The following is a 24,601-nucleotide window of genomic DNA, read 5'->3' on the forward strand; positions in this document are numbered from 1 at the left end:
ATCAAATACTTTCACAGCAAAGAGAAATTAGAAGAATATGCCAGCACAAAACCAGCTCTACAAAATCTCCTTAGAAATGCACTCAATCCAGAAAAAAAGGAGGTGAATCATAAGCAAAGATGGCAAACAGGAAGGTCTCCCCACTAAAGTCCACACAAGGAAGGGCAATTACACAGATATCAACACCCACAAAAACAAGTATGGCAGGGCAAAATCACAACCTCTCAATTTTAACTCTTAACACAAATGGCCTGAACTCACCAATCAAAAGGCATAGATTAACAGAATGGATTATCAAACAGCACCCAACTATCTGTTGCCTACAAGAGACACATCTAACCAGAAGAGATTCGAAGAAGCTGAAAGTGAAAGGTTGGAAACAGATATTTCATGCCAATGGACGAGAAAAAAAGGCTGGGGTAGCTGTCTTAATTTCAGATGATGTGGACTTCAATCTGACACACATCAAAAAGGACAGGGAAGGACATTATATATTGGTGAAGGGACTGATCCATCAGGAAGTAATTACCATTGTGAACATATATGCACCAAATTCAAACACACCTAGCTACGTGAAGCAATTACTCACGGACTTAAGGGGAGACATTGATATACACACAATAATAGTGGGTGATCTTAACACCCCACTAACAACAATAGACAGATCAACAAAACAAAAACTCAACAAAGAAACAACAGAGCTCATACAAACAATAGAACAACTGGACATGATAGATATTTATAGAATTTTTTACCCTAAGGCCACAGATTATATATTTATTTCAGCAGTGCATGGCACCTTCTCCAGGATCGACCACATGATAGGACACAAAGCAAACCTAAATAACTTCAAAAAGATAGGAATCATACCATGTACCCTCTCAGACCACCACGGAATGAAACTGGAAATCAGCAATTCAAAATGCCCCAGGAAATACAGAAACTCTTGGAGGCTGAACAATATGCTATTAAACGAACAATGGATCAGAGAAGAAATTAAAGATGAGATCAAAAAATTTATGGAAACCAATGAAAACTCTGACACAACATTCCAAAATTTGTGGGACACTGCCAAAGCAGTGTTACGGGGTAAACTCATTGCAATTGGAGCTCATGTCAAGGCTCAAGAGAGGCGCCAAATACGGGAATTAAACACACACTTCCAGGAATTGGAAAAACAACAGCAGAAGAGCCCCACACACAATAGGAAACAAGAAATCATCAAAGCAAGGGAGGAAATCAACCAGATAGAAGTAAAAAAAACCATACACAAAATCAATGAATCAAAAAGCTGGTTTTTTGAGAAGATAAACAAGATAGACACCCACTGGCCCGACTGACAAAGAAAAATCAAGAGAAGGCAAGAATTAACAGCATCAAAGATGAAGAAGGCAACATAACAACAGACACCGCATCCATTAAGGCCATAATCAGAAATTACTACAAAGCACTGTACTCCAACAAATCAGAAGATCACCAAGAAATGGAAAAGTTCTTAGACTTCTACCACCTGCCAAAACTTAGCCCAGAGGCAACAAATGACCTGAACAAACCCATAACTGAAGTAGAGATTGAATCAGTGATTAAAGACCTCCCAACAAAGAAAAGCCCAGGCCCAGATGGCTTCACTACAGAATTCTACAAAACATTCCGAACAGAACTGACCCCAATCCTCTACAAACTCTTCAAAACAATAGAAAAAGAGGCAACCCTTCCAAACTCATTCTATGAAGCCAACATTACCTTAATCCCAAAACCAGACAGAGAACTAACAGAGAAGGAAAACTACAGACCTATCTCTTTGATGAACATTGATGCTAAGATTCTCAACAAAATCCTAGCCAACAGAATTCAAAAACACATCAGACAGATCATTCATCCAGATCAAGTAGGATTCATCCCTGGAATGCAGGGATGGTTCAACATTCGGAAATCCATAAATGTGATACACCACATTCAAAAACTGAAAAACAAGAATCACATGATAGTATCAATAGATGCAGAAAAAGCTTTCGACAAAATCCAACACCACTTCCTACTAAAAACCCTAACCAAGGTAGGCATAGATGGAAAAATCCACAACATAATTAAAGCCATATATGAAAAACCCAACGCCAGCATCATACTGAATGGAGAAAAGCTGGAACCCTTCCCACTGAGATCTGGAACAAGACAGGGATGTCCACTTTCTCCACTACTATTCAACATAGTCCTAGAGGTACTCACTGAGGCCATAAGACAAGACAAAGAAATCAGAGGAATCCAAATGGGAAACGAAGAAGTCAAACTCTCACTATATGCAGATGATATGATTCTTTATGTAGAAGAGCCAAGAGACTCAATACAGAGACTGCTAGAACTTGTACGAGAGTTTGGTAGAGTGGCAGGGTACAAAATTAATGAACAAAAATCAACAGCCATAGTGTATGCGAACAGCCCCAAGATGGAAAAAGACTTAACCAGCAAGATACCATTCAAAATAACAGAGGAAAGTATGAAATATCTGGGAATAAATCTAACCAAAAATGTAGGAGACTTATTTGAAGAAAACTACAAGCTACTTAAAAAAGAAATTGAACAAGACCTCAAAAGATGGAGTAACATCCCATGCTCCTGGATAGGTAAAATCAATATCATTAAAATGTTTATACTGCCAAAAGCAATATGTACATTCAACGCAATCCCAATCAAATTGCCCAAAACATTCTTCATGGAACTGGAAACAATGGTCCAAAGGTTCATCTGGAAGCACAAAAAACCACGGATAGCTAGAACCATCCTGAAGAACAGGAAGTTAGCAGCGGGAATCACAGTTCCGGACCTCTGGACATACTATAGGGCAGTGGTTATCAAAACAGCGTGGTACTGGCACAAAGACAGAGAGGAAGATCAATGGAGCAGAATAGAAACACCAGAAGGGAACCCACACAGATACAGCCAAATAATCTTTGACAAAAAGACAAACGACAATCCAGGCAAATGGGAAGGTCTGTTCAATAAATGCTGTTGGGACAACTGGTTAATAGTCTGCAGAAACAAAAAAATAGATCCACATCTCTCACCATACACTAAGATCAGATCTAAATGGATAACAGATCTAAACCTACATCCAGAAACCTTCAAACTTTTGGAAGAAAATGTTGGAAACACACTGGAACACTTAGGGGTAGGCCCTCACTTCCTAAAAAAGACTCCAGATGCAGTAGAAATCAAGACCAAAATAAACAATTGGGACCTCATCAAACTAAGAAGCTTCTGTACAGCTAGAGAAACAATCAACAAAGTAAAAAGGCAACCCACAGAATGGGAGAAGATCTTCGCACACGACATAGGTGATAGAGGGCTGATCTCCAGAATATACAAAGAGCTACAAAACAACCAAAATGTCAAAACAAACAAGCCACTCAAGAAATGGGCACGGGAAATGGGCAAACACTTCACAAAGGAACAAACCCAAATGGCAAATAAACATATGAAAAAATGCTCAAGTTCCCTGGCAATAAGGGAAATCCAAATTAAAACATCAATGAGGTACCACCTGACGCCAGTAAGACTGGCCCACATGAAAAAAAGCACCAACAACACTTGTTGGCGAGGTTGCGGGGAAAAGGGATCCCTACTCCACTGCTGGTGGGGCTGCAGGCTGGTACAGCCTCTATGGAAATCAGTATGGAGAATATTCAAACAACTCAAAATCGACATACCGTATGATCCAGCAATAGCACTCCTAGGAATATATCCAGAACACTTGTTTTATGAGAAACCAACATGCACTCCTATGCTCATAGCAGCACAATCAGTAATTGCAAAAACATGGAAGCAACCAAAATGCCCATCAACAGAGGATTGGATAAGAAAGCTATGGTTCATCTACTCCACGGAATACTACTCAGCTATTAAAACAAACAAAATGCAGTTCTTTGTGGCCAAATGGGCCAAACTGGAAACCATAATGCTAAGGGAAATAAGCCAATCCCAAAAGGTTAAATACCACATGTTTGCCTTAATTTAAGATGATATGATGTTATGTATAACATGTTATGTTTTGAATGGTATATGTTGTGTATAAACTAAAATTGAAGTATAGGTGAGGTGGTCACAGAAGGTGGCTGGGAACTCGCATTTACTTTTAACATATTGGTTACTCATTACTATGTCAATTAATTCCATAATGATGTAAATTTTTGCTGATGGTATGTTGGAGCTTCCAATTGACTGGGATGATACTCTGCTGGCTCTGTCTTCAGGCCAGAGAGGGTATACCTAAGAAGCCGTTGAACTTGACTGGACAATAAGATGCTGGACTCTATGTTTGGTATACGCTTGCAATGGGGGAATCTCAACTGAACTTGAGCTGTGGTTATGCAACAAGGTGGAGGAATCCACCATGGCGGGAGGGTATGGGGAGGGGTGGGGAGAACCCAAGTATCTATGTAACTGTGTCACATAATACAATGTAATTAATGAAGTTAAATAATAAATAATTAAAAAAAAAAAGAAACTGTGATACATCTACTCCATGGAATATTATTTAGTTATTAAGAAGAATGAAATTATACTATTTACAACCAGGTGTTCCGAAGTAGAGACCATTATGCTCAGTGAAATGAGTCATTCACAAAAGAACAAATACCATACGTTCTCTCTTATATAAGGAAGTCAACATGGAAATTATAACTCCAATGGTCCAATCCATGCTGGTTTTTGTTTGTTTGCTTGCTTTTTTGGCCGTATCCCATGTTTTGAAGTTTTTGATTTCAGTTTTGTTTATTGCAAAATAATTTCTTTTCTCTTATCGAATTCATCACTGGCTAATGGATTACATGGTGGCATCATTTTTCCCAAGAGACTTTTTTGTTTCCTTCTTGTCACGCACATGTTGGTTACTTAGTGGCATTTTCATGGAGCTGTAATTTGTTGTTGTTGTGGCTATTCTAACTCATACCAGTTGCTAATCTTGTTTCATTGCTTCTCAATTATGGAAGTGTATACTGATTTAGTACTGGGGTCTATCATATCCAGTTGTGGGGGTATAATGGAACATGCATCACTGCTTCTAGACAAAAGATGGATTCCCAACGAAACTGTTGGACATGTGTAGATAATGGGATGCTGGACTGTCTGATATTGTCTGTACCAATGATGTCAGGGCACACTTAAATAGGAGACTGATAGAATTATGACTCCTTATGAAGAACTATACCATTATAGTAAAATGGGGAAAATTTGATGGGGGTTGGGAGTTAGGGGGGAATCCCAGCCTATATGAAAATGTACCACATAATTCAAAATTCAAAATAAAAATATATTAAAAAAGATGTACTTAGTGGATTAAGTTTTTATCAGGGTAATATAAGGTAAAATCTTTATCTACTCTGTTATCAGTTTTATCACAAGGGTGACTGCTTGATGGAAACTATGAACTTCATTTATTCTTCCTTGTTAAAATGTACAATCCTATCATTTTTTTCACTCATGAATTTCTCACCCAATTATAGGGTTTGGCACTCAAAAATCTTACAATGTAAATGTGAAAAAGTTACTAATTAAATAAATGCAAAAAGTTTTTCAATATTTTTCATTTTTTTGTTTTTCAAATTCATTAGTCTGAGAATATAATCTAGGTTAATTTTTTCAAAACAAAATGAAAACCGAGGCCACCACCACCTGGTCTGTATTTCCCAATCTAGCATAGTCTTAAAAAAAATGTCATTATCATCAGTTTTCTTTCTTTACAAGCATCTGCAAGAGAACTGCTGATGTTCCAGCCAGGGAAATCTGACTGTACCATTTCCCTGCTAAAAATTTGATTTTCCTCAGGTTCTTGGTACATTATCATGCAGAATCATTTTTGTCTGCGATATTTCTTCTCTGATTTTGATCTATTAGATCTACTCAAGTATGAAATTCCATTGGAAACATTTAAGGAAGCTGCAATGTAGCATTTCTTCCATCGGATTGTGAACAACTAAGTGATACTGGTCACAGTTTACTCTCTGTCCATTTATGCCAGAATAAAATTCCTGTAATTCATTTCAAATTAACCCCATCCATGTGAAACTCCACAATACCCTGCATGTCTTTGCTAGGCACATTATCATGTGTAATTATCTCTGCCTTCATTGGATTTGCTCTGGAAGGGCAAAACATATAGCAAGTGTCTATTGAGTACTCTGCACATTATAAATATACAGAAAAATTTATTTCCTTAGAACAAAAAGTTATTTTTCTTTACATTGTCTTTCATTAAATGCCTTCATTTAATAAAGCCTTTAGGCTTCTTGCTAATATCTTTTCATTTAACATATTGGTTTGCAATTAAATGTTACGTAGCATGGCAGGATATTACTGCCATACAGGAATAAGAATAATAGCTTTGAATGCTTTAGAAGTGAGTTCTCTCTAAAAAAAAAAAAGTAAATTCTCTTGAGCAAATCAAGGGATTATAGCCAAAATTTAGAGCAGAAAAAATAATAGAAGTACATAAAAACACATTATAGATAGGTAGTTCATATTACTTACAGATATACTTCTTGGTAGAAAATAAGAATTCAGCAAAGGAGACAATAATCCATGCAATTATTTTATTCTAATGATTTGGAAGTTCTATAAAATTTATAATGAAAATATAGGAAATAATTAGGCTTGAATATTTTTACAGAAATGCATGTGATTAAATAGTAACCTGGATAGTAACTACATAGTAGGCATCAGGAACATAAAATACAACCATCATAATTAGCCTGGCTAACATGCATGTATAGTTCATCAGTAATATTTACAATATTTTGGATGTGGAGTTTTTGGAAATTATTTTATCCCAATTACATTAAATTCCTTATTGAACTGAACTTCTTTCCATGCTTATTTTGCATCTGTGCAATCCTATTATCTAACTTATTGTATAATCATTTATAATAATGTGCATATTTTAAAAATATAAGTGATGTCATATCGACCTGTTAATAACATTAACATACGGTAGAAACAAAACTTACAAGTTTGACTACAAATTTTCAATATCTAAAATGTGCTGTTAGGAGGAAACTTGAATCATAAGAAAGGAATGCAACTTGTTTAAACCATATTTTATGATAAAGGATGTAACTGGAAATACAATGAAACCTCTAGGTCTTTGCTGACATTTAATATATTATGGCAGATAAAAAGTATAATTTGAAAATATAAAGGAGATAGGAGGGAGTTATATTTAATCTTACATATAAACTTACATTTACTGGACCATTTTTATTATGTAATGGGAAAAACAGATAACACAAAAAGAAAGTTTACACTCAATATTTATGAAATTATGCATAGCAGATCTTGTCAATTATGAAAGTTTTGATTCTGTAAATTGTGATTCTGATTAGTTCTTATATTTTAAAATCTCAAATCAAATATTAACTGGATACTAAACAGTAGATTTAATTTGTTTAATTATTAAAATGAATTTATAATTAAAAACAACCCAATAGCTTATAAGGCTTGGAAAGAATCTTGCAACATATATAGTTGTAAAATGAATGCAATATTCTATAAAATAATGCTACCTGACCTTTGATATATATATATACATATATATATATTTATTTACTACTAAAACTTACTACAGTTTTACAAACTTAAGAAAATCTACTTATAGAAGTTTTAAGGTGAAACTTAATATAGAGTGACCTGTTTCTCAATAAAATGAGTAGTTAAAGCACATGAGTTTTGTTTTTCTTTTTTAAAGTTTTAAACATTTATTTATTTATTTATTTGAACTCCTGTGTTATGGAGAGGGAGCATAGACAGATATATCATCTATTTGTTGGTCCATTCCCCAGATGGTTGTAGGGCGAGGGCTGAGGCAGGCTGAAGGCAGGAGTCAGCAGCTTCATTCAGATCTCCCACATGTGCGATATAGACCCAAACAATTGGATCATGTTCTACTTTTTTTCCCAGGCATATTAGCAGGGAGCTGGATCGGAAGTGGAGCTGCTGGGATTCTAACTGGTGACCACAAGGCTACAAAGGTCACAGGCAACAGCTTAACAAACACTGCCCCCACTAGCTGTGCTTTTATTTTGGACCTTGTTTCATATTTTAATTAGCAATAGTTTTGTTCCTGTTTTTTTTTTTAACCATCAATGTTACACATGCCTGAGGCTATCACTGACATATTAAGATAAAATCCTGAGAGAAGTCAAAGGGAATAGAGAAAAACAGACTGAATATGTAGGTAAGATACAAGCAATATAAAACAGAAAAAATACAGAGAAATGTAAGCCATTTTATATTAGTGGTAGAGTAAATTCTTCATCAGTCTTGTAAGTTAGTAGCCTCGTTTTAAAGTTAAAAGAATACACACATGCAGACCAGAATTTTTATAGACAAACTTCCTTTAAGACCAGGTTTTGAATTAGAAATCTGAAAGAAGGTATTTATTGTGCACTGCATTATGGGTCCCCTTTGACATTTTTTAACCTCATGGGAATGACTAATTATTGAAAGTCCTTCAATAAGATATCCAGGAGTTTCCTGATTTGCAGATTCTCTGAAAATGACAAATGCATGCAACACAAGTCCTGAATGAGAAATGGCATGTGCAGATCTGAAGACTGGCTTAATCTGATCATCTGCTCCAGGAACGCCTGCACAGCAATGAAGGTTTTCGTTGATAAAACAGAACATAGTAGTTGAACCTAAACAGCCATTACACTTATTTAAACAAGATAGACAAAAAGATCAGCAACAAAAGATTCTGTAAATTGACTGAGACCATGAAATCTGGGTGCCATCAAGTGCCCAACCCCTTTTAAGTGGTAAGTGTGTGAACTCCTTTGCCTTTATTGAGTGTCATAGATTCATTCCCATCACCTGTCAGCCAGGAAAAGGAAAAGGACCCAAAGCAATTACAGAATCCTTCTGTGCAGTCAGGGTCATAAGTCTCTGTTAGTTTACAGAGTTCTCCTTGCCTAGACTATCAGAAGGATGAATTGCAGCAAGATATCCAAGAAGCTGCTGAACGGTGAGCTGAGTGAGATGCTGGAAGCAGGAGTGACAGAGATGACAAGGCATACAGGAGCCCAACTTTGACAGGTGCTTCACAACTCTGGCATTCTGGGAAAGGGCAGCAGATGGATCAAATGGATGTGGACTCGTCAGGAAGAAGCAGCAGATGCTGAGCAATGGTTCTGAACAGGTTATGAGGCGGACAGGCATTGTGGCATGCAGCGACAGGCCCTGCAAATTGTGGCTACAGCCACAAACCAAAGGACAGTCTTCAAATGAACATGGTGTGGAAAGAACCACTTCTACATATCACTGATCTTATGCTCACCAGCTTCCCTAGAGAGCAACACTGTTGTAAATGTCATTTACAAATACAATCTAATGGCAATTGCTTCCTAACACCTGAAATTAATTGAAAGTGATTGCAAGAAATATATTCAAAATGAATAGGACAATTTTATATGAACTTTAAAATTCATATGCTGAAGATGTTGATTGGTTCCAATGGGAAAGTTTTTTTTTTTTTATCAAATCATGGATTGTTATTACCTCAGAGCTGCTTTGGTAATAACTATGTTTAATAAAGACTCTCATTTGTTTTTAAGCTATTAGTATTTCTCCATCAGATACAATATTTGGTTTTTCAATACATATCGAAATTAGAAAGCTGCTCAGTATCTATTAGGTAACAACATATTACCTCCAAGGTGATGTTTCCTTCTCCAAGAAGGAAAACAACCAACTTTACCTTTGTTTTTCAAGAGCAGTTGTGAAAGCAATGGATGACTGATTGCAAATCTGAGTAGCAAACTACTGTGTTATAGCTGTATGCTGTATTTTTTTCCAGAAAAGGGAACTAAAATGAATTTTAGAAGAACATATGAACCTTGGAACTCACTTTTAAATTCAGTTTTTCTGATATTTATTGAGTTAAGTAAGAGAAATGGGCCTAAATTATAGCAAAACAGAATTACTCAAAGCATACTGAGGAATGTTTTGACTTGGAGATACTTGAAATCTCTTGAGTAAGACTAGTTCAGAAAAAGCAGCAGGGTGGGGCCCAGCACCCTGGCCTAGCAGCTAATGTCCTCACCTTCATGCCCGGGATCCCATGTGGCTGCCAGTTCTAATCCAGGCAGTCCTGCTTCCCACCCAGCTCCCTGCTTGTGGCTTGGGAAAGCAGTCAAGGACGGCCTAAAGCCTTGGGACCCTGGACCCAAATGGGAGACCTGGAGGAAGTTCCTGGCTCCTGGCTTCGGATTGGCGCAGTACCTGCCATTGCGGTCACTTGGGGAGTTCGCCGGATGGAAGATCTTCCTCTCTGTCTCTCCTACTCTCTATATATCTGACTTTGTTAAAAAAAAAAAAAAAGTAAAGCTGCAACCTGCAATGCTGGCATCCCAAGACCTGGTTGCTTTACTTCCCATCCAGCTACCGGCTAATATGCCTGGGAAGGCAATAAAGGACAACTCCAGTGATTGGGGCTTTGCACCCACATGCGACACCCAGAAGAAGCTCATGGTTTTAGACTTGCTCAGCTCTGGACATCATGTCCATTTGGTGATTGAACCAAGCAAATGGAAGATCTCTCTCCTGTTTTTCCCTGTTTCTCTTTATATTTATTTCAAATAAATAAGCAGATCTTTTAAAAAGAAAAAAGAGGTGGGTAGAACACAGGGCAACACTGGCATTCTAGGAATGAATAAAAAAAACTGCGGTAACCTAAACACAACCACAAGTAACACACAGACTGGGACCTTAGAGCACCCTAAGCTATTCTGAATGGAAACAGGCAGTTAAAAGACAAGGAATCTTCTCTACATTCTTGTTGTCCAGGGTGTTGCAGGGTTTCCTAACTGTGAATCATCATTAATCTTCTTCTAGTTCCACTTTCCTCTTACTCTTCACCTTATCCTCTCCAGTTAAGCTATATATATAGAAACTCTGCTACCGGTTTACCTTAGTTCACTTCCTTTTTTCCCTTGATGAGGTCTCCATAAAATGTTAATTCCCTGCATCCCTCCATGTTTCTTTGTGGAGGGGAGGACACATCACTGTCTGTTTGTTTGTTGGGTATGGGGAGTGATGTTGCATTGCAATGGTATGGACATGAAGTGATATTGTGTTCAGGAGAGAATACATCACCATGAAACAACACACATGTAGATACTGCTTCAGACACGCCGCTTGTAAGACAGCCAGAAGGAGTGTGCTAGGGAATCTACTTTCAAACATATATATGTAAGTGTGGATTTCACCCTGTTAACCAGGTTTTTACAGAAAGGAAAAGTTTAGAAATTCTATGTGCAGAAGAATGAAATTTAGTTTTGCAGATGTGATATGGTGCATAACAAGTATCTAGTTTCGTCAGGTTATGTAATTGGTGATATTTGTAGATAACAAGACTATAAAGACATGTGTAAATTTTGGTTCTAAAAGATATGGGCAATAAACACATTCCCTACGAAGCCACCCAGAGCTACAGGAAATCCTGATGAGAAGATAGAGAACATAATAACTCAAATATGAAACTATATTAGGATATTTCTTGAGACTGTGTACAAATTAACAGAGATTTACACGCAAGCATTGCACACTAAAAAAATAATGAAAACATTTATGACTGTTTAAGGTACCACCTGTGTTACACTTAGAACAGTGGCCTGGGTAATCAAATTTCGAAGTGTCTTGTGATCTTGAAGGCTTCGTTATCATTCAATATTATAAGGGTTACCTACAAAACACAATCTGGGACTCACAAGAACACAAATGAGGCCTGATGTGCTCTATTACTAATTCTATGGCTAGATCTATGCTATTAAATTCAAGGCGAAACTTAAGTAATCTGTTCATTATGTTCAAGAAAGCAGGCCAAAGCACTTTGAGCTCAATTATCGATAGGGCATTTATTACTTTGATATTATGTTTAATTTTTAAAAAATTAATTCTATGTAGGTTCAGTGTAACTCTGGAGATGGATACTGTCACCATTTGTGAAATCTAGAGAGGAAACTCACATCATTGCTTTGATTTGAAAGGGAGAATTATTCTCTAAGAAGTTCTAATATAATTTCATTTTACCAAAACGTAAACAAAAACCAAAAACAAAACAGAAACCATAAAACAAGGCTGGCATGGATTCTGTGTATATGGTGATACTTATATAAAACAATAACAAAGTTCCTGACCCAACATTTTGTACAAATTCATGGAAGAAATATTCTTGCTAAAACCGTGTCTTTGACTGCTTAAGAATAAACCTATTTCCTTGGTGATATATAAAAATATTGGTCTTTTCCTACCTTCACTCAGTTATTTAAAGATTTAGTCTTTGCTATAGATGAAACACAGGGTTTCAGATTCTTGCTCAAGGGAAGAATGTATAAAGATCACATAAAACATTATTGCTTGGCTAAAAGAACTCATGAATCCAAAACATATAAAGGTGATGCTTAGTGAGTCATGGGGAAAGCTGAATGGCACACCCTTCTGCTGGCTTGAAAAAACAAAAGGAATCTCTTTATCTAGCATGATTGACATCAGTGATTCATACAATTACTTCAGTTCAAACTTGAGCTCAGGGGAAAGAATAAGATGAAGAGATCTACTAAATAAAATCCTGGGCACTGCTTTCTACCTTGCCAACTGTGAAAAATAATGAGCAACTACTTCTAGCACAGTTAGGTCAGTGCACTAGTAATATAAATAGAGCACACTTTAATAGCATCAGCTGTTCTTTTCATCTAAAAAGGAAAAAGTCAGCAGAGGTGACCAGAAACTTGTGTTCTACAAGTCATTTTTATTTCCTAAACTGCTCACATGTCTCCTTGACCTGAGAATTTCCAGGCTCTTTATTTCATAACATGAACACAACTTTTCAATTCTATATTATTAATGTCACCTATATACCTAGTATGGATCATAAGATTTTTTGCTAAATAATCTTTCCAAGTAAGTTTTAGAAAAAAAGATCTGATTGGCAGATTTACAGACATGGAGAAACATAGACACACACAGAGATCTTTCATGAATAATGATTCAGGTTGAGCCAGGCCAATAGAAATGCTACCAAAAACATATATAGGTACCTAAAAGAACTTTAGTAAGCAAAATTAATGGAGGTCAAGAATCTGTTAGGCAAGGATCTGAAAACAAAGGACAGAAGGCAGCTAAACACAAAATTCTACAGATAAAATTTTGGCCACTAAAAGTTAAAAACATTACACTACAACCTAGCGAGTTTTCATAAAGATACAGAATGTATACATACACATATACACAACTCTTACATAGTTACAATTTGCTATATTTTCAAGCTATCATTAATGTAATGTATTTGAATAAACTACATATTACCTATAGTTCAAAGTAATGAAATAATACAATATGGAAAACACTGGAAAAATACATACATACATTGTTAAAATAATAAAGTTTATAAAAATATTTTTGTTTTTTTGAAAGACCTATTTCCTAGTATTATTGTTTATAAAAATAATCTTTTTTTGTCGCAAAAGGGACTCTGTATTTTTCATTTATGGTTTAATCATACCTTTCACATCTTCGTCTTCAATTGTTGTGTTTGAACTCTCAGTTGACTCCTGTTAAGAAGAAAACAGATTTTTAAGCTGAACACAATGAATAGCTACATTTCTTCGCTAAAAAACCAGACTAGTGATACATACATATATGAATCATGCTAAACTTTTCAGCAGGCTGTGTGCATAGGCTGACATGCAAATGGACGAATACACAATGTGATTTTTAGCACACACACACAAAAAATGTCAACGCCGCCAACATTTCACAAAGGGAGTACTCTGGTCACCTCATTTCTGAAGTTCCCTGACTCAGGGTGATTTGCCAAAGCAGCAAAAGCTGGCAGTTCTCGTAAGCACTGGGTAAGACACACTTGTGTTACAGTGTCTTGACAAAGTGTGCTTTTTTATGTTTTAGAGAAATTTAATACAGGAGCTGAATAAATTTGAACTTGAATAATTTTTATTACCAATCAGTAACAGTATCTTCTTTGTGTCATGCATCATGTCAAGCACCAAGTTCGCTGCTTTATTTTTCTGCCTCACAGGCTTGTGCAGAAAGCATTTCTTCCCATTCTTTGATAAAGGAGCTATAGATATTAAGTTGAGATATTCTGGAAGAATTCTCAAGAAGGATTTTCATTGTTTGCTACCAGCACAATGGAATTATAATGAATAATACTTTCAAGCACAATGGGGGTTATTATTTTCATTCTTTTCTAAATTAGAAACTAGCTGTCATTACTAAGAAAGCTTGTCCTATAATAAAAAACTGCAAATTAAGTTGACAATCTGTAAGCACACTTAAAGTACACAGTAACTGCCAGTATTAAGATAAATTTTTAAAAACTGTTTTGATAATTGCTCCCTTTAATAACATACTAATAAAGTATTTTCCAGAAATTAAATTTTGCATTATTCATAAGCTGCGATTTTCTACACGGAACAATTAAAGGTTAGAGTAAAAATAATTGGAAATAAGCTTCCAAACAAGAGCCACATGCTCAATGATTTAAAAGAAAAACATATTTTTGGAAAGTGATGCATGCATCAATGTCCTTTTAGAGAGTCAATATTTTTACAACGTAATCGATGTATGTAAATATAAAAACCAACACATCAAATTAACCAAAGTTGTATCCAGAGTCTCCAAATACATCAAACCAAGGAAAAGTCTTCATGCATTTCTTAACATGATGTGTTTAAACCTAAATTCAAAAATGAAGGTAAACCCATGCACTGCAAAAATAAACTAATTTGTGTAAGCAAAAAATATCATGCAGTAAAACTCTTACAAATGATACAGCTAGGACTGTCGAAGTGTCCACTGAAGCTGCTATGTTCTTATCTGCTCATGCTATTCAAGTTGTTTTTCTAAAAAATGATGATCCTAACTATCCCAAATCTTTTAGGTACTTGGAACATTTTCACTGTCATAATTATAATACAAATTTCATATTAAGGAACACAAGCTCCATGTTCTCACTTTAATTTTTTAATGTTGACCAGCTAAATATTAATCCAGAGAGAAAATGTAGTTTCTAAGATATAAACAAATCCCTGAGCCTATGGAACTGTATCATGAAAAACAAAAATTAAAAAAATTAAACATCATTGGTAAACTTAATGAGAAGACTCATAACTATAATAATGATTTTAGAAAAGTCAAATAATGCATCTTTTCTTTCCCTGAGAGGTATAATATTGTACGAAAAGTAATAAACAGGAAACATGAAACACATTTATAAAGTATCTCCTTTCATCCTTTAGATACATATGCAAGTACCATTATTTAGTGAATATGTTGTGCAAACAATTTGCAATATGAAATATTTGTGTTTCGTCAGCAAAAATAGTTCAATTTCTGCTACTGAAATGTATATGTATGTAACTCAATCACAATAAAAACATTTCACAAAAAGTGAAATCATCTTACATTCCTCAATTTCATGCCAAACAAGACCACCAACACCAACACCAATATTATCAACAAGAACTTAAAAAACAAAACAAAACAAAACAACAGAAACCATCATGATAACAGAATAGTTAAGACTCAAAAACAGCACTAAATTTAAACAAATACCAATGAACTCAAGCTGATGTTTCTGATGACAGTGGAATGGAGCAGCAAGAAATTCTAAAATTTCTTGCACGACACATCTACAGTACAATGCACACACAGGTATGGACAAGAGACTGGATGGAATTGTTTAAGATACACAATCATCTTGATATAAGGCTTTATAGAATTGTTTCATCTGAGCTTTATTATTTGTTGACTAATGGTATGATTCATTCTCTTCCAAGATGTCACTCATTTATATTTGAAAGACATATGTGTATGGCTTTAGATAATTTAGGTCAAAAGAAACAGAGGTAGACAAAGGGTAGAATTTTCTTTGTATTCTTAGTGAATTAATATTGCTTTGGATATTTGAAGAGATGTGTAATCTTGTTAAAGCAAGATGATGTTGATTCTTTCTGAATACCTTGTTTCCATCAGGGTTGTGGATTACAGTAGTTTGGGGCTCCTGAGTGAGAACAAAATAGAGAAAGAAACAGTTTGCATTGGTAAGTACATTCTTACTAGTGTGAGGGACAGAGCAGAGTGAGCCAATGGACAAAGCTAAATAGTGACCAGAGCAAAAGCAATGTTAGCTGTCAGAGGTTGCAGCTGACAACATCTCTGGATGAAGGATCTCCCTGGTGAGCCCATGAGATAAGACACCTCCCTGCCCAGAAGCAGCATGCAAAAGACCTTATTCTTGATCAGCATCAGACAAGGCTTTGAAGTCTGGAGACCTAAAGAGGCACCCACACTGTTTCACAAAGTCCAATGTGCAATACAGCTTTCCTATCTAAACAAATGGCCAGTTAAGTGCCTGTCCCACATAAAAGTGGCCAAAACACTGAAGACAGAACTCTTTGAGATGATTTAAGATTTTCTCCAACAGTAGTTTTCAGGTTAATTGCTTCAACAATTGATTATGGTGTCATATTACAATAAATAAATGAATACTCATGGAAAATCTAGAAAAATTGGATCACACTTATTGAAGAGGACTATCCTGAAGAATATCTTTCCAAGGTCCATTAAGAAATTCTACGGAACATTTAAAAGATTCATTGAAAGAGTTCCAGAACTAAAAAAAAAATATATGAGTTTCAGAACTAATCACCTCTGTAATTGGAGACAATGCTCTTGAATCTTGTGTAAGTTCTTAGCTAAAAGAAAAATTTTCTTTTATGGATTTTATATTCAAAATATTTGCTTGTAAAGTCATGTTTTTCCCTAAAGACACTATTACCTTTTCCTTTTCATTTCTATCAGACAATTTAAAAATTATTCCCACGAGGAAAATAACATTCAAATAAAAAAGTGATTTTAAAAACAATCAAAAACTTCCATGCACTACAACAATGAAACGGCTGGCACTTTTATTAATGACATCCTGAAAACTTGCACTTACTACAACTTAATGAGTTTTCTTCAGTTGTAAACATTCTTCCAGCACTACAGTTCACATTGCATACTTAGACAACACATCTTCCTCCCTTCCTCCTTTCCCAGAGGTTATTAGGATTCTTTCCTAATAGTAGATAACCTGTGCTTTTTTTGCATCTTTTCCTTCAATGTTTTGAGATGGAGCTGTTTGCAGGCAGGCACGCATCAGCAACAAGTATAAAGCCACTGTTTGGGATGCCCCAAACTGTTATCTTAGTGCCTGGGTTAGAGCCCTGGCTCCATTCTGGACACCAGCCCCTGCTAATGTGTCCCCTGGAAAGCAGCAGGTCACAAATCAAGTGGCTGTGTGTTCCTGTTCCCCACATGGAGACTCAGACTGAGTTCCTGACTAGCTGTTGCCGCCATTGGGAAGTGAAACAGTAAATGTCTCTGTCTCTCTGCCTTTCAAATAAAACATACAAAAATATTTAAATTGAGCTCTTGAGCTAACCTAAGTGAAATAATTCTTTCATGTTTTTTATTCATTTAAAACAATAGTATAGAGACAGTAAGGAAATAAAAATCATTTTTGAAAATCATAAATTATGAAAGTTTGATGAAAATATTACAGAACTCAGAGCACTGACTGCCAGAACCCAAATTGTGAATTTTAACATAATACCATCTCAAACTGTTAAACTGATTTAGTTGTTAATTATGTAGATTTGGTGGAAATAGACAAAACTCCTTTCCATTGATAATTCCAAGTTCTAACATATGTAACTTCATCTTTTGTGTTAAAGTGAAACAGTGAAAATTTAATTTAAAACACACAAAAAAATAAGCTTTAAATTATTCGGTGCCTCTTTATCTCAGAGAGTGAGGTCTTACAAAGCCTGTTGTCTTTTAATACTACAGAAATGGGAACTCTGAATAAGGTCTACTTTTATGCTCTCCAGCAATAATCTTGTTAGCTCTCCTTGATGTCAACATTTGCATCATGACAAGAAGAAATCATTGTCTGCAAAATCTAGAGCTTTCATCATCAGAAGAGCTAAGAGCAACCAAAGCACATTCTACTGTTTTTCTAAGGCAGCATGCAACAGTTTCAACTACAGAGACCACAGCTATCAGTACACTATTTCACAATGGAATGAGAAATCTCATGTTAGAAACACACTGCTTGACAACTGCCTTAACAAAAAGAAAATGAAAATGAACTCTTCTCATATCTTAGAAAGCATAACAAAACAAAACAATACCCAAACCCCAACAAAATAAAATAGGATATATGTATCTATAGAGTGAAAGCAAAAATGAGGGAAACAACAGAAAACATTAAAGAATTTAAGAAGGGTTACAAAGAGTCCAGGTATACCAGCGCCGGGGTAGGAATATTTTCTTTGGGGCTGGTTACCACGTTGGCTTTGTTGTTTATCTGTGGGTATGCAGAAAATAGAAACAGAGATGCCTTAAACCCCTTAGTAGCCAATGTCTGTATATGCAGCATGTCTACATGGAGATATAGACATGAAAATAAAGAGGCACTAAAGATGAGTGAAAAAGACACCATGATGGCTGACAGAAATGACGATCACATCTAGTCTTCAATGGACAGATACAGGCTAGGATCACGCCTGAGATAGTGGTACGAGAATACAGATTCCACTGTTTTGTCTGGACCACCTTAGCAATCAGACAAAGCGCTGCTTCAGCTGAGCTCAAATCAAGCTTCAGAGTATGAAATGAAAGCAATCATGTTCATACTCTTCAATCTGGTTTCTGTTTCCAAGTTTCCAAGTGTTCATTGTTATGAAATACCTTTCTTATATATTTATTTCCTTTTATTCTTGAGCCCTGTAGTTACATATAAACTGTGCTTCTCTGGAAAGCCATCATTACTATTTTACCTAATTTAAAAGTTCTTCTGACAAAATGCTGGCACTAAAATGCTGGTTTTTTTAATATTATCTCAGGATCTTTAAAAACATTTTCAATGAGAAATGAAGAAATCAAATCTTTATTATGTGTCTGTGGAACATGCAAAGAAAACTTCTTTTCTGTCAACATGCTTATCTTATCACTGAAGAATACAGCTGATATATATCATTGCTTTGCATTACCTTGATTAGATTTGACCACAAATCTACCACTGTGGAAGCCATGTTAATGCAGCCATTCAGAGGGTAACTACTCTAATGGCACACAGAGAAGACTTCAGTGGCAACCTGAAACTGTCAGTGAGTTTGGTACTAAAAAAACAAGCACTAAAAAGTGTTAATCAATATTCTGTTCATGCATGAACAACTAACATTACAGTTACCAAACACACATATAAATTAACAAGTCATTTTTGTATGTTATATAATCTAGGTAGCTTCTTTACATCTTATTTTTGAAGGACCATTTCCTTATAATTGCAAAGTAAGTGTACTTAAGAACTTAAAGAGAAATATACAGCATAAAATAGATGAATACCAATTCATTATTTACAACTGATTATCATTGTTTGGGTTTTCAGGAGAGTCTATAATTTGTACCGATAGATTATATCAAAGCTAGCATTAAGAGAAAGATAGGAAGTAAGAGAAATTAATTTAGGTGTATAATGGTCTGCTTTCCTATCCATTCACATTTTTGTGCTTATTAGTACCTGAAATAAGCTATGACCTTGTGTTCTGTGTCATGAAGGAAAAGAGAACACTTCAAGCTTTCCTTTACTCAGACACCCTTTAAATGTTAAGCCATCTACTTACGTTTTGTAAATAGTTTAAACTTTTTTAACCCAAAGTGGAGAGAATTTAACATAAAATTTGTAAAGAGATAAAAATATGACACAATGGATTCTATTAAAGAGGAATCAAAATTTAGCATTTATGTTAGTAAGAAAGCAGGAGGTTGTATACACAAATAATTTCCTGTGCAGGAAGAGTGCTTGGCAAAATGTATCTGATTTCTTGCCAGAGGCCTTTTTGCCTAAAGCCTCACATATATTTTATTTGCTACTTTCAGTTTGTATTAATGGATGCAAATGAGAGAGTAATATCTCAAAATATTTTTAACTTTCATTTTCAGGTTAGATACTTCATTTTAATCTAGGATGTAGTTGCAAAGAATTTCTTTATTTTAGTGAAAATGTTCCCCAAGCATACAAATATGTCTGCACAAATATGTGTGTGTGCCTTCTCCCCTACTTCTCCCAACACACACATTCCTATACACTTTCATACACAAATACACAGCATACACACATCATCAACCTTGGCAAATGAAGACCAATCTGTGTGAATAAACCACCCTTTATCATCAGGTATGGGAAACAGGAGTTAAGCAAATCTATACCTCAACTACAACTTTCAATCATGTATAAATATGCAATTAAAAATTTAGTCACATTTATTATGGAACTATATTGGAGTAATAGTAATATTAGATAATTGAAAACAGTCAAATTTGTAAGTTAAAACAACTTTCTTTTAAAGAGCCAAATAGCAAATGAGTTCAATCATAGCTTTCTTTTCAATATGAGAACTGGCACTTTTGCCTGTCAATGCAGTTATTTCATATTATGGAAGCAGAGCATTTTCTTTTGTGTTGAATAAGATACTTAAGTAATGCACTGAACTACTATTATGGGAGATGAGCAAAATAATTCCTATTTCTTAGTTGTTGAAATTCTAGTGTTGGGATTAATAAATATGTCCTTTAATGCTCCTAACTTAGATGAGTCCTTTGTAAGATCACTTTCATATCACTTACAAACTCCCTGGTGAATGGATTAGGGCGTGCTCACTAAGAATTACTGTTTTTTTTCAGGAATAATTATCAACATTTCATAAACAATTACTGATTTTTCAGTTATCAATAAACAGACATTATTTATGGCATAGTCTCTATTTTTATTCGCAGAATATTCTCTTTATTTTTAAAGAGGAAACTGGATTTTGTCCTTGTAAAATATCAAACTCTTCAAAGCATATGAATGGGGCTTAACTTTTATTGATCTATAAAAAAAATTTCAGGAAAGGACAATGTGAAAATGGGTATCACGTTTCAATCGTTTATTAACAATGACCTATAATGGTCCCATACTTTCTTCATACACACTAATTGAAGTCCATAAGATTGCTGTAGTTCTAAGTGTGAATTTTTACAGGAGGAGAAAGCTGGCAGATAGAAATCCTCACCATCATCTGAACACTCGAACTGGACTTCCTTTTCTGAATTGACCAGTCAAAGAGAAAGGAAAAGAAAACAAATATGACTGGTTGAAATTAAAGTTTCAAAGCATGGAGTACTGAATAGTTTTGTCTAGTTGACTAGAAGAATAAAGTTTTAGAAATGCTCCTTTCTATTTGAGTATAGTAGTGAAAATGAATGACACAATAAGAACTGTGAGCTTTCCCATCACAGAACAGTACAGAAAAAATGCAGAAGAAAACATTTTGGTAAATTTACATTTCCATCATTGTAACACTGGGAAAAAAGCAGCTGTCAGCTGTTGTGACTGAAATATAAACTGAATTAAGCTAAGCAGGGGGAAGATATAATCACAGGTTGAAGACAGCAATCGGTAACTGGAAATGCCATCTTAACAGGAATCGCAAATGCATAGCACTGTGGAACTTCCCAAACTGTACACAGACAGGTGATGAAGAAATGACTGGGGATGATGATAAGAAGTGACAAATGATTTTTCCATGTTACATTTCCAATATGAACTGAATGTGTAACTTTGGATCAAACTCAAATTTTAAAATACGACTAATTCACAAAAATCTTGAGGTGTTGATGAAGGATATATGCCTCTGTCATTGGAAGAGAAAAAAAGTATTAAGGAAATAAAACTTATGGGTGGTACTCTGAAAGATAACAGACATCATTATGTAAATATAAGATTACATTTCAACAATAGTCAATTTCCTTGAAACAAAATGCAATCAGTATAAAATAAGTTGCATTATTTTGCTTAGAAAACTAAGAAGTCAATATATCCTGCTGTTATCTTTTCTGAAGATTATTCTAATATTTGTGCATAATATTCATTTTGAGAATGACTCAATATCTTAGGATAGACAGATGAGAATAATTAAGATGTTTTATAGTCCATCAACTTTCAATACACATAACTGTTTGAAAAAGCACTTGGTTTTTCACACGTTTTTTAGCTTGCCATAGTTTGGGATTATAGGAAAGCATACATGATTTAGATACTAAGTTTCTAAAGGAACTCTATGCAAAAGTATTGTTTTTTTATGACTATATAATAGATAATCAAACAGAAAATACACGACTTTTACTAATATAAATGTCAGCCATTTTGTGTACTGCATTAATTTAAATTTCAAACTATTTCTTTTAGTAGGAACCATAAAAATACTAGCTTCAAGACTTAAGACTTCTATTTAACATTTTAGAATTATCCAGCATCAAAAACTAAAGAATGGCTGAGAGACACCTGTTTAACTTACCTTAACGCCATCTGGTTTCTTCAACAAACTCTTGGCTGCTGCAAAGTGAGAATAAAATGAGTTTAGTGAGTTCTCCATAAAAACCCATAACCAGTCAGAAAACAGTCATTATCTTTGTCTATCACCTTTGCTAAATTATGGCCAACATATGACAAATTACCAAGGTCACATTGATCTGCACGAGCTTATAGGACACTAAAATATAGTATCACTTTTCTTGGTTTTGCCACAACAAATTCTTATGCAGTTCATTGTTTATAACTGAACACTCTGCCAGTTGTGTTATTGGACAAAATTTTGCTGTTGATTGTGAACAGTTACTGGAACTTTAATTGGACTATCCTTTTGTAATCCAGAAAGTTGATTTTAGTCTTTGAACATCAGCTAACAAATTGTATTTCACATTCACTCATACCATAAGGATGGTAGCCATGTCAGTTCTGCCATTTAAAGTCCTCTTTCTAGAGGCTGAAAAAATCATTGATAAAAATTTGTTTTTTTCACATTTTTGTAGTCAAATAATCTCAGGTTTATAAAGGCACTAAGAATTATATTTTGAAATGAGGTGGTATATTTGTTACTAGGGTAAACATTTTCAATGCTTAGCACATTATCCTTGAAAAAATGGTACTGTGTAGTCTTTTATATTCCAAAACCAGTATATAAAGGCATTATACACAAAACCTTTACAATACAAAATTTAAAATCATAAAATTTGAGATAAGATATAAAGTAAAATGAAATTTCCAACTAAATCAGATAAGCTGTAAAACATATAATTTTATTTAACTTCATTTTTTCTTGGTGGAGGGAGCTTTTACCAATCTTTCTATCACTGAGCATTTTGAGTATATTTAAAAGTGAAGTAATCTTAAAAATATTCTTACAAATAGGTACATATATAGTGAAGAGATACTGTAGCTGTTGATGAGAATTTGTGCATCAATTGAAGAACATTTACAAAAATGCAGGATGAATACTTACGCTCCCATTTAATGTTAGTTCTATGTGATTATTTAAACATATCAAATTATAATTCAGTATTTAAAGTGGAAATACCTAGCTAAAATAGAATTGTATGAATATGTAATTTCCTGATATTCATTTGATTTAGAACACTATTTTGATATGATTCTAAATTCACTTAAAAGACCCAAAATGTTAATTTTGTTTGGTCATTAGAAATAGTTTATTAATTTATTATTAATTAAGATTGTAAGAAATAGTTTCCTTAACTATAATATGCTTGCCTGAAGCTAAAAAGCAATATTAAGTAAATATTGTTGCAGTTAATAGATTAGAAAGCAAACTTAGAATAATTGAATTGCAATAGCAAGGAAAGAGAAGACAATCATTCAAGGAAAGCAGGAATTTGGCCTGGAAGATGCAGAAATGTCCCTTTGGTTACTATTCACCTTACCTCACAAGAAACATATTCCACATACAGGAAGAAAAGAAAAAATAAAAACAACTTTATAACCATATACTTATGGACAAATTACGTTAAAGAGCATGTTTGGCAATGAAATAGAATGAACAAAGCATTCAAAATCAAAATTCATTATTATGTACAAGATGTCATAACTGGGACTTAGGTTATTCAGTTGATTTTGAAATGATGGATAAGTTTGCTTTTCATGCTAAGACATTAAAAATATATTTAAAATACACATTAGTTATGAGTTTTTAGTTTATAGGATGATGAAAAAAGTATGAAATAAAAAAACCTCTTTATACATGAGTGCATACATTAATAAAGGCCCCATTTGTTCTTAAGATTGTAATTAAGTTTAATAAAGTGTGAAATTTTAATTCTGGAGATTTTTCCCAAGTTAGTTTGGTACTAACAATATATATTGTATAAAGCATCATACTTTTTAGTAATTTATTAAACACTGGGCCACAGTGAAATAAGAACTTATTTGAATATAGCATTTATTGGTTAGCGTTTAATGAGATGGCATATAAATGTCAACTACATTAATTGTTCATAAAACAGGTAACTTGACAAAGGCAGCAACAAGATTTACTACACCAAACGAACTAGACAGCATACATACAACTGACCAACACAGTCCCTCAATTTGTAACTTCACTCATAGCACTACTATTGTTTAACAGCAACTATTACCAAATGCAAAGAGGAG

General features: G+C 34.5%; 1 protein-coding gene across 13 annotated transcripts in view; it reads right to left on the bottom strand.

Moving 5' to 3' along the window:
- The window catches only part of CAMK2D (calcium/calmodulin dependent protein kinase II delta), a 267,307-nt gene that overhangs the window by 29,444 nt on the left and 213,262 nt on the right, over nt 1-24,601 (bottom strand). For 4 of the 13 annotated variants that reach the window (XM_058666954.1, XM_004594509.3, XM_004594510.3 and 1 more), the window contains 4 exons: nt 22,455-22,492; nt 18,362-18,421; nt 16,028-16,069; nt 13,550-13,598 (listed from right to left, as the gene is read on the bottom strand). In XM_058666954.1, the coding sequence (XP_058522937.1) occupies nt 13,550-13,598; nt 16,028-16,069; nt 18,362-18,421; nt 22,455-22,492 (189 nt within the window). The remainder of the gene's footprint in view (nt 1-13,549; nt 13,599-16,027; nt 16,070-18,361; nt 18,422-22,454; nt 22,493-24,601) is intronic. The other 9 variants (XM_004594515.3, XM_058666955.1, XM_058666958.1 and 6 more) reach the window with 5 other exon arrangements.

This window comes from Ochotona princeps, chromosome 7 (genome assembly GCF_030435755.1).
Source record: "Ochotona princeps isolate mOchPri1 chromosome 7, mOchPri1.hap1, whole genome shotgun sequence".
In the NCBI taxonomy this organism is placed as follows: Eukaryota; Metazoa; Chordata; class Mammalia; order Lagomorpha; family Ochotonidae; genus Ochotona; species Ochotona princeps.